General features: G+C 46.7%; 1 protein-coding gene across 1 annotated transcript in view; it reads right to left on the bottom strand.

Moving 5' to 3' along the window:
• The window catches only part of LOC144596346 (melanophilin-like), a 136035-nt gene that overhangs the window by 68332 nt on the left and 55684 nt on the right, over positions 1 to 12019 (bottom strand). The window contains exons 3-4 of the mRNA XM_078404594.1: positions 11064 to 11285; positions 3086 to 3225 (exon numbers count right to left, since the gene is read on the bottom strand). Of these exons, the coding sequence (XP_078260720.1) occupies positions 3086 to 3225; positions 11064 to 11285 (362 nt within the window). The remainder of the gene's footprint in view (positions 1 to 3085; positions 3226 to 11063; positions 11286 to 12019) is intronic.

Raw genomic sequence — 12019 nt, 5'->3', positions numbered from 1 at the left:
CCCAGAAATCCCTGCCATTGCTGTTCCACCGTCATTCCTGCACGAGTCCCTTTCCAAACAACTTTAACCAGCTCCTCCCTCATGCCTCTTTGCTCAACAGTGAAGGTGACTACAGAGGCATGGCGGAGGCACGGTGGCGCAGCGGTAGAGTTGCTGCCTTACAGTGAAAGCAGCGCCGGAGACCCGGGTTCCATCACGACTACGGGCGCTGTCTGTACGGAGTTTGTACGTTCTCCCCGTGACCTGCGTAGGTTTTCTCCGAGATCTTCGGTTTCCTCCCATACTCCAAAGACGTACAGGTTTGTAGGTTAATTGGCTTGGTAAATGTAAAAATTGACCCTAGTGGGTGTAGGATAGTGTTAATGTGCGGGGATCGCTGGTCGGCGCGGACCCGGTGGGCCGAAGGGCCTGTTTCCGCGCTGTATCTCTAAACTAAAAAAAAGTAATACCGACACAAATAATTTCACCTTCTCCCTCTCAAACTGCAGATTGAATTTTATCATAATTTGGTCATCACCTCCTTGTTGTTCCTTCATCTTAAGCTCCCTAATCAAATCCGGTTCATTACACAACACCAAATCCAGAATTGCCTTTACCCTGGGAGGCTCAGCTACAAGCTGCTCTAAGAAACCACCTTGTAGGCACTCTACAAATTCCCTCTCTTGGGGTCCAGTACCAACCTGATTTTCCCAGTCTACCTGCATGTTGAAATCTCCCATGTCCACCATAGCATTGCTTCACGATCCCCCCAGTATCTCTAAGTTGTACTCTTGGATGTTTGGCATCTGGTTCTGGGCAGAGTTTCCTCCAATCTAATATTGGCATGAATGAAGCTATCATTAGTTTAGTCTGCTACCATTTCCATTCCCCGCCTAATTTCGTCTCTTTTCTCGCTCTCCATGTCAGAAGCTGAACCAGATTATTTATTCACCCCATGTACCATGTATTCTTGTTAAGAGGGAGGGAGGGAGGCAGAGAGAGGAAGAGGGAGGGAGGGAAGGAGGGAGGGAGGCAGAGAGAGGAAGGGAGGAAAAAGTGGGACTGCGTCCCCATCGCAAGTTTGAGGAAGACTGAGCCACTGGGATCAACCCGAGACCACCGGTGCCACCGTGTGGCCAAAACCGAGCTGCCAGGAAGCAGCCCTAGACTGCCAGTGCCTCTACTGAGGCTAAGACTGAATGGCACAGGCAAACCTGAGATGCCTCTTCCTGCCATGGGGCGAACCACTGCGCCCACACGCAAAGGCAGAGACTGAGCCGCCAGGATAAGTCTAAGATCCCCAGCCGTTGGCTCCTGTCAAAGCAAGGGTGAACTGCGGGGAGAAGCCCGAGATCGCCACGCCTTCTCCTTCGAGACCAGGACTGAGCTGCCGGGACAGGCCCAAGATTGCCAGAACCACCACAATGCTCCTTGGACAATGGACAGTGTTCCAAAGCGGTCCTGAACTCTCTTGTTACTGTAAATAAAACAGACAATGTGAGTCCATCCCACAGCGAGTGTTGGTGTGGTCACTGCCAAACCTGGCGTCATTCCCCACGCCACGGGACTTTATGGGACTTCACCTTGCACTGCTTATAGCGCCCCCTATCCTTTATCTGTGCACTGTGGACGGCTTAATTGTAAACGTGTACAGTCTATTCTTTGACTGGATAGCATGCAAACAAAAGCTTTTCACTGTAGATGGACACAAAAAGCTGGAGTAACTCAGCGGGTCAGACAGCATCTCTGGAGAGAAGAAATAGGTGACATAGAAACATAGAAAATAGGTGCAGGAGTAGGCCATTCGGCCCTTCGAGCCTGCACCGCCATTCAATATGATCATGGCTGATCATCCAACTCAGTATCCTGTACCTGCCTTCTCTCCATACCCCCTGCAGTTCCTTCCTATACAATCTTTTCACTGTACCTTGGCAAATGTGAGAGTAATAAACTAAACTAAAGCTAAACATTTAGTGAGAGCTACTGGCTTACAGTGATGGGACCATGATCAAAATGGGTGATAATGCATTGCCACATAAACTATTAACCAGCGTTAGAATATTTAGACCATAACACTTTAACATAATTCAAAAGAATAAATAAATCATTGAAAACTTCTGATCCATCTACTTCACACGGTGCATCGTTTAATCATAACCACCATTCCTTAATTTATTTATCTTCATTACTGTTCTGTTCATCCTTGTTTGCTTCTTTAAGGCATTACGTATCCATCTAGTGGTCGTTAAAACAAGCGATCTATACCCGCTGGAGAGTAACATAATCGCCGATAGAAGGAATTGAAAGCATACCTAAGTGTTGGAGGGTACCACCCCACCAGCCAACGGATCCAACAAATCATGCGCCAACATTTCCGTCACCTACAACGAGACCCCACCACTGGCCACATCTTCCCATCCCCTTCCCTCCCCTTTCTGTGTTCCGCAGAGACCGTTCCCTCCGTAACTCCCTGGTCCACTCGTCCCTTCCTACCCAAACCACCCCACCCCCGGGCACTTTCCCCTGCAACCGCAGGAGATGCAACACCTGTCCCTTTACCTCCCCCCTCAACTCCATCCAAGGACCCAAACAGTCTTTCCAGGTGAGACAGAGGTTCACCTGCACCTCCTCCAACCTCATCTATTGCATCCGCTGCTCTAGATGTCAACTTCTTTACATCGGCGAAACCAAACGCAGGCTCGGCGATCGCTTCGCTCAACACCTTCGCTCAGTTCGCCTTAACCAACCTGACCTCCCGGTGGCTGAGCACTTCAACTCCCCCTCCCTCTCCCAGTCTGACCTTTCTGTCATGGGCCTCCTCCAGTGCCATAGTGAGGCCCACCGGAAATTGGAGGAACAGCACCTCATATCTCGCCTGGGCAGCTTGCAGCCCAGCGGTATGAACATTGACTTCTCCAACTTTAGATAGTTCCTCTGTCCCTCTCTTCCCCTCCCCCTTCCCAGTTCTCCCTCTGTCTTCCTGTCTCCACCTATATCCTTCTTTTGTCCTGCCCCCCTGACATCAGACCCGAAACGTCACCCATTCCTTCTCTCCTGAGATGCTGCCTGACCTGCTGAGTTACTCCAGCACTTTGTGAATAAATACCTTCTAAGTGTTGGAGGGGATCTTTTTCGACACTTTGGTCTCTCTCGCTCAAAGAGTGCATCACTGTGGCGCTGCCAAAGTTTTTGAAACGCGAGGTCACGTGGCTGTAAAACCAGTCCAGCGATGCGGTCTTTACAATCCTGAAAAAAACCCAGAGTTGGGATTTAGAAGTTTTATCCTTTGGCTGAAACCCACGTTTACAATAGAACCCTCAGATGCAGCATGATCAATTCCTACTCCCATGAGTACTATTTGTCCTCAAGAACCAGGGGGCAGATTTTATTTTAAAATTCCTTCTTTTGCCAGATTCAATCCTGGTATCAAATTTAAGTTCACCTTATTTCCTTCATATCAAGTTTGCATTACCATAAAGTTAGATGGAGCTCTAGGGGCTAGTGGAGGATTAGATAGAGCTCTAGGGGCGAGTGGAGAGTTAGATAGAGCTCTAGGGGCTAGTGGAGAGTTAGATAGAGCTCTAGGGGCTAGTGGAGGATTAGATAGAGCTCTAGGGGCTAGTGGAGAGTTAGATAGAGCTCTAGGGGCTAGTGGTGAGTTAGATAGAACTCGAGGGGCTAGTGGGATCAAGGGATATGGGGAGAAGGCAGGCACGGGTTACTGATCGTGGATGGTCAGTCATGATCACAATGAATGGTGGTGCTAGCTCGAAGGGCCGAATGGCCACCTGCTGCACCTATTTTCTACGTTTCTATAAACATCCGGCTCCTCAAATCTTGGTTCAATTTTCCCTCTGATTTCTTATTCTTCAGTTGCCCCTTTCCTTCTGTAGTCAACAGATTTCTAAAGCCCAATTACTTCTCCGCTGCCTTACAAAATGAATTTGGGACTTAATGCACAGGTTTCAGCAACACGGCAAATCGGGAGGATTTGAATTGATTCCCCAGACTTTCGCTGCCTTGATTGTAACCCAACCCACAGGGAATGATGGTCCAATTCTACACTGCCATCGTAGAGTCCGTCCTCACCTTCTCCATCGTGGTCTGGTTTGGCTCAGCCACCAAGCACGACATCTGGAGGTTGCAGAGCATCGTTCAATCAGCCGAAAAGGTTGTTGGCTGCAACCTTCCCCCCATTGACAAACTGTACACTGCAAGGGCCAGGAAGCGAGCGGGCAAGATCATCTCTGACCCCTCTCACCCTGACCACAAACTCTTTGAAGCACTTTCCTCTGTCAAAGCAGCCACAGCCAGACATAAAAACAGATTTTTTTCCACGACCAGTAGCTCTACTCAACAACCAAAAGTCTGTGGCCTCCTTTTGCTCTGGTATTTTATTTCATTCTTCACATGTGTAAATTATAATGTTTTATTCTTAATTGTTTACTGTATGTCGTGTTGTTACTTGCGAGCAAAGCACCAAGGCACATTCCTTGTATGTGTACATACTTGGCTAATAAAATCTATTGAATTGAATTGAATTGAATGGAATTGAATTCAATTCAATTAAATTTAATGACTCAAAATGAACTGTGACTGATTCAAAATAGACAATAGAAAATAGACAATAGGTGCAGGAGGAGGTCATTTGGCCCTTCGAGCCAGCACTGCCTTTCAATGTGATCATGGCTGATCATTCTCAATCAGTACCCCGTTCCTGCCTTCTCCCCATACCTCCTGACTCCGCTATCCTTAAGAGCTCTATCTAGCTCTCTCTTGAATGCATTCAGAGAATTGGCCTCCACTGCCTTCTGAGGCAGAGAATTCCACAGATTTACGACTCTCTGACTGAAAAATGTGGCTGACACAACAAGTACATTCTTCAGCGGAGACACCACACAGTAAAAGGTCCTTTGTGTGAAGTGCTGGTGGCCTACGATTCCTCCAGTGCATGAGGCATCATCAGGGCCACTTTTCAGGAACTGTATGTGGATTCGGCCAACTAGTTCATTGTCGCCTCTGGATCAAAAGGGTGCAGGTTTACTTTTCATTGCCAACAATGGTAGGAAATCAAATCCTATCTGTTACATGAATCTGAAGAATTACATGAGATTGAAACATAGAAACATAGAAAACAGGTGCAGGAGGCCATTCGGCCCTTCGATCCTGCACCACCATTCATTGTGATCATGGCCGATCGTCCACAATCTATAACCCGTACCTGCCTTCTCCCCATATCCCTTGATTCCACTAGCCCCTAGAGCTCCATCTAACTCTCTCTTAAATCCATACAGTGATTTGGCCTCCAATGCCCTCTGTGGCAGAGAATTCCACAAATTCACAACTCTGGGTGAAAAAGTTCCTTCTCACCTCAGTTTTAAGAATATAAAATTTGAGATTGTCTGAGATTATAATCTCAGATTATAAAGATCTCTCAATTTTCTGCCAAGTATTGATTCCTGCACCAATTCCCATAAAAATAAATTAACGACCATGTATCCCAGTATTTATTCACAAAATGCTGGAGTAACTCAGCAGGTCAGGCAGCATCTCAGGAGACAAGGAATAGGTGACTGATGTCAGGGGGGCGGGACAAAGGAAGGATATAGGTGGAGACAGGAAGATAGAGGGAGAACTGGGAGGGAGATCTGGGAAGGGGGAGGGGAAGAGAGGGACAGAGGAACTATCTAAAGTTGGAGAAGTCGATGTTCATACCACTGGGCTGCAAGCTGCCCAGGCGAAATATGAGGTGCTGTTCCTCCATTTTCCGGTGGGCCTCACTATGGCACTGGAGGAGGCCCATGACAGAAAGGTCAGACTGGGAATTGGAGGGGGAGTTGAAGTGCTCGGCCACCGGGAGATCAGATTGGTCAACGCGGACCGAGCGCAGGTGTTCAGCGAAGCGATCGCCGAGCCTGCGCTTGGTTTCGCCGATGTAAATAAGTTGACATCTAGAGCAGCGGATGCAATAGATGAGGTTGGAGGAGGTGCAGGTGAACCTCTGTCTCACCTGGAAAGACTGTTTGGGTCCTTGGATGGAGTTGAGGGGGGAGGTAAAGGGACAGGTGTTGCATCTCGTGCGGTTGCAGGGGAAAGTGCCTGGGGTTGGGGTGGTTTGGGTAGGAAGGGACGAGTGGACCAGGGAGTTACGGAGGGAACGGTCTCTGGGGAACGCAGAAAGGGGAGGGGATGGGATGATATGGCCAGTGGTGGGGTCCCGTTGTAGGTGACGGAAATGTTGGCGGATGATTTGTTGTATACGCTGGCTGGTGGGGTGGAAAGTGAGAACGAGGGGGATTCTGTCCTTGTTATGAGTGGGGGGAGGGGGAGCAAGAGCGGAGCTGTGGGATGTAGAAGAGACCCTAATGAGAGCCTCATCTATAATGGAAGAGAGAAAGCCCCGTTTCCTGAAGAATGAGGACATCTCTGACGCCCTAGTGTGAAACACCTCATCCCGGGCGCAGATGCGGCGTAGACGGAGGAATTGGGAGTAGGGGATAGACTTTTTGCAGTAGACCGGGTGGGAAGAAGTGTAGTCCAGATAGCTGTGCGAGTCAGTGGGTTTATAGTAGATGTCAGTCACTAGTCTGTCTCCTGTGATGGAGATGGTGAGATCCAGAAACGGGAGGGAGATGTCGGAGATAGTCCAGGTATATTTAAGGGCAGGATGGAAATTGGAAGTGAAGTGTATGAAGTCAGTGAGTTCTGCATGGGTACAAGAGGTAGCACCAATGCAGTCGTCGATGTAGCGGAGGTAGAGTTCGGGGATGGGGCCAGTGTACGCCCGGAACAGGGATTGTTCGACGTACCCGACAAAGAGGCAGGCACAGCAAGGGCCCATGCGAGTGCCCATAGCTACGCCTCTGGTTTGGAGGAAGTGGGAGGAGTCAAAGGAGTGACATATATGTATCCCAGTATTGGTAATATGACCTTGCTCTATATAAACAGTTGCAGTGTTTGGCCACAAGAAACAAGTGTGCCACTATTCCTGTCTGTAATATACATGGATTTCTGCAAGCACCCATACTTATTTAGAGTCATAGAGTCATACATCGTGTATTGAGGCCCTTCGGCCCAATTTTCCCACCACAACAAAAATTCCCCATCTGCACTAGTCCCACCTGCCTGCGTTAGGCCCATATCCTGTTACACCTGTGTTTTACAGGTACCTGTCCAAATGTTTTTTAAACATTGTGATAGTACCTGCCCCAACTGCCTCCTCTGGCAGCTCGTTCCATTTACTGACTACCCTTTATGTAAAAATATTGTCCCTCAGGTACCTATTAAATCTTTCCGCCCTCAAAAATCTATGTCCTCTGGTTCTTGATTCTTCTGCTCTGGGTAAAAGACTTTGCGCATTTACCCCATCTATCCCCTCATGATATCTATTCCCCCATCTTATTCACTCCTAAAACATCACCCCTCATCCTCCTGCACTCCAAGGAATAAACTCCCAGCTGCTCAATCTCTCCCTATAGCTCAGACCCTCGAGTCCTTGCAACATCCTTGTAAATCTTCTTTCCACCCTTTCCAACTTATTGACATCTTTCCTATAACAGGGTGACCACATCTAAACACAATACTCCAAATGTGGCTTCACCAATACCTTGTGCTACTATAACATGACCTCTCAACTGTTATACACAATTCCCAGTCAAATGAAGACCACTCTATCTACCTGTGACTTTCAAGGAACTATATACCTACAGCAGGGTTGCCAACTTCCTCAATCCCAGATAAGGGACAAAGGGTGACGTCACCGCCCCATGCCCCACGTGGCTTCACCCAGCCAGCGGCCATGTGCTCCCACTCCACCAATGGCGGCCTCCAGGGCTGGGAGGTGGGTTGCAATGCAACCTCCATTAGATGGCGCCCGGGCCTACACTGTCCGGGACTACAGCAGCCCCTGGGCTATAGTGTCCAGGCATACAGCGTCCGGGCCTACAGCTTATACGGGACAGTTGGCAACCCTAACTCCTAGATCCCTCTGCTCTTCAAGACTCCCCTTGTGCTGAAGGTTGGTGTGGATGCTAGCTTGGCCTCAAAACCCTTTCAGCTGAAGTTAGCAAGTGGGTCTTGGGCAGTGGGATACAATATTGTGCCTGTAGAAAGCCTCTGAGGTCTTTGGCAGAAGGAAAAACTGCGGAAGTCGCTTTGTTTAGTACCAAAGCTCTGAGACAAACTTTAAAGCCCTCTGACATTCAAATGCAATGAAAAATTAAACTTTTAAAATCAATAAATAAACTTTTAAAAAGTTTTTAAAATAAAATAAGAATATTTAAATACTTAAAAATCATTGTGAACTTGAACTGGCATAATATCATTTTGAAAAGATCATCTAGTTTCCTTATTCTGCAGATCAAGAGCCTCCCCAATTGGACTGAATTTGGTCTCTGATCCCATGTCAGACCTGAGGTATTCCACCACCTTGCTCTACATAGAGTCCAATGCCATCCATCCCTCAGTGCATCCATGCCTCAGCAAGTTCTGGACTTACAGTGGATTTACGCTCTACATCCAGCATTAGTGGCTTGGCTGATTGTTGGCTGTTCTCTTTGGAACTGCCAACTACTGTTGGCACTGTTTGGCGAGTGATGAATAAAGTCAAAGAGTGATACAGTGTGGAAACAGGCCCTTCGGCCCAACTTGCTCACACCGACCAACATGTCCCAGCTACACTAGTCCCACCTGCCCACGTTTGGTCCATATCCCTCCAAACTTGTCCTATCCATGTACCTGTCCAGACTGAAGAAGGGTCTCGACCCGAAACGTCACCCATTCCTTCTCTCCTGAGATGCTGCCTGACCTGCTGAGTTACTCCAGCATTTTGTGAATGAATGGGGGATGGAAATTTACTCAGGCAAATGTGAATTGATGCATTTCATTGATGTCAAACCGGGACTGGACATTTAGAGTGAACTAAACCAAGTGGACCCGTTTGGCCCAAACCTCTCCTGCATTGGTGCAGCACCCTCTCCTCCCCTCCCCCCCTCCCCTCCCCCCCTCCCCTCCCCCCCCCTCCCTCCCCTCCCCCCTCCCCTCAGGAAAGGAGAAATATGGATCTGAAGACCAAGGTGGCACAGTGGTAGAGTTGCTGCCTCACAGCACCAGGGACCCAGGTTCGATCCTGACTACGGGTGCTGTCTGTACGGAGTTTGTACGTTCTCCCTGTGACCACGTGGGTTTTTTCCCAGGTGGTCCGCTTTCCTCCCACACTCCACAGACATACAGGTTTATAGGTTAATTTGGCTTCGGTAAAAATTGTAAATTGTCCCTAAAGTGCTGGTGTTCAGGGATTGTTGGTTGGTGCAGGGGGTATGGGGAGAAGGCAGGAATGATCAGCCATGATCACATTGAATGGCGGTGCTGGCTCGAAGGGCCGAATGGCCTCCTCCTGCACCTATTGTCTATTGTCTATTGACTTGGCCGGCCGAAAAGGCCTGTTTCCACGCTATACCTCAGAAACTAAAAAACCTGAAACTAAAATAAGTGAACTATACAAGGAAGACAAACATCATTCAGGACAAAGTATTTGCGAGGTATAAGAAAGTTTAGAAGACAAAGGGCAGTTATTATATAACATACAAGAAAAATAAATATTAATAAGGAAAAATAATGTACACAGGACAATGTTATAAAAACATAAAAGCTTGCATCCTGTGAGAAATGAAGCTCAGCGTGTTATTTCATTTACAGATAAACATACTGTCATCCTACCACAAGATGGCGATCAGGCACCAGGATCACTTCTGTGCAGATAGAAACATAGAAACATCGAAAATAGGTGCAGGAGTAGGCCATTCGGCCCTTCGAGCCTGCACCGCCATTCAATATGATCATGGCTGATCATCCAACTCAGTATCCCGTACCTGCCTTCTCTCCATACCCCCTGATCCCTTTAGCCACAAGGGCCACGTCAAACTCCCTCTTAAATATAGCCAATGAAATGGCCTCAACTACCTTCTGTGGCAGAGAATTCCACAGATTCACCACTCTCTGTGTGAAAAAAAACTTTCTCATCTTGGTCCTAAAAGACTCCCCCCTTACCCTTAAACTGTGACCCCCTTGTTCTGGACTTCCCCAACATCGGGAACAATCTTCCTGCATCTAGCCTGTCCAACCCCTTAAGAATATTGTAAGTTTCTATAAGATCCATTCTATAAGATAGACACAAAAAGCTGGAGTAACTCAGCGGGTCAGACAGCATCTCTGGAGAAAGGGACTAGGTGACATTTCGGGTCGAGACCCTTCTTCAGACCCGAAACGTCACCTGTTCCCTTTCTCCAGAGATGCTGTCTGACCCGCTGTGTTACTTCAGCATTTTGTGTCTATCTTCGGTTTAAACCAGCATCTGCAGTTCCTTCCTGCGCAGGGTTACTTCTCTGATTATGGCACACTAGCCTCTCATCATAATCTGACAAGTGTACCTTACTGCCCTCGTGTTCACCACACCAGACCTCAATTTTCTGTGCTTTTGCAATCAAGGCAACTTGTAACCTAATAAAAGTAAGCGACTTTTGCAATGGTTATTTGTGCCCATAACCGAATGCACTCAAGTTTTCTCATCTTGCACCAGTACATTATATCCCTGATCGAAATGATTCCACCCCAGACATATTTCCTAGAATTTAGCTCATTGCAAAAGGCTGTAAATTAAAATCTGAATTTTAGATGCAATAGGAAAAGCAGTCCATTTCCCATCAGCTAATTTTTACAAATGTTTTAACTGAGCCTGACTGGGACCCATTTCATATTACCTGTTGGTTTAAATTCAATTTTGGCACAATAATGTTGCCACATTCAAAGTTTGAAAGCTTCTCTTTACTGGGGGCGGAAAAAAGTTGGGAACTTCTTAAACTCAGAAGCGATCGGAGCAGAATTAGGCCATTCAGCCGATCAAGTCTACTCCGCCATTCAATCGTGGCTGATCCATCTCTCCCCCTCAACCCCATTCTTCTGTCTTCTCCCCATGACCCCTGACACCCCGTGAAGCCCATACATAAAAAGATAGGGAAACCCTGGAGTTAAGAAGACAAACAAGATGCTCATGCAGAAGGAAGATTGGTTTCCATGCTTTTTCTCACCTGATTATCCGGCATGAATCACACACCCAGCCGTACTCCTTTTTGTTGAATTTGCTACAGTTTTTGCAGATGTTCAGAGAACAATCCAGGCATGGACGCTTGCAGTTCATCAAAAATTGGAAGGACTCCAGACAGTGAATGCAATGACCTTCATTAAACTTGGCTTGCTTTGTTAGAAACTTCCTCTTAGTCCCTTCTTCCTCAATCCTACATTTTAGTTCCCTGGGTGACAGGAAGCAGGAAGGAAAGGAAAAGGAACAAGGTGGAAATACAGAGAAACAGATGAGCAAATCAAAGCAAAAGAAATAAGATGTATTGATTGGAACATCTGACAAATAGATTGATGCAATGCACGGTTCATACGCCAGTCAGATGGTTTTCAACTCTGTGGAAGTACTGTAGGTTGTAACTGAATATGAATTTGTTCCCAAGTTTGAGGGAATATAAAACGTTATTGACATTGTATATTGGTGGGACTGATCGGGAATTGAGGTGGAAAATCTTTGAGGGTTCCCTGAACGCTCAACCTGAATTTCCCAGGCATTCTTCCAGTGTGCAATGCTCAAATGGAATGAGTGAAAATCCATCAATGCATATGAAAGTGCAACGCTCATTCAAAGCAGTCTTTATGACTTGTAGACCGAGATACCCAAACCAGTTGTTCAAGATACAAGTAAGATATGGCTTTCAATTTTAAAAGTTTCAGCACCATGCATTATAGATGGAAACATTTTAATATTATGCATATTATCCTAATGCAAGCACTAAAAAGATTTGTGTTCAACTCATCTTTGACACATAGAGTTTTGATTTAGTCCCACTTCACAAGTTATATTTTTGAATTTTGATGACACTTCTTCCAAATTTATTTAAATGGGTTCTGAAGCTTTAGCTCAAGAAAGCATAATACCATAACTACAAATTTCATTTGTTTTTATATTGCCCTATTAATTATA

Source organism: Rhinoraja longicauda, chromosome 8 (genome assembly GCF_053455715.1).
Source record: "Rhinoraja longicauda isolate Sanriku21f chromosome 8, sRhiLon1.1, whole genome shotgun sequence".
NCBI lineage: Eukaryota > Metazoa > Chordata > Chondrichthyes > Rajiformes > Arhynchobatidae > Rhinoraja > Rhinoraja longicauda.
The sequence above is the reverse complement of the archived record's forward strand: the minus strand, read 5'-3'. Positions and strand labels throughout refer to the sequence as shown.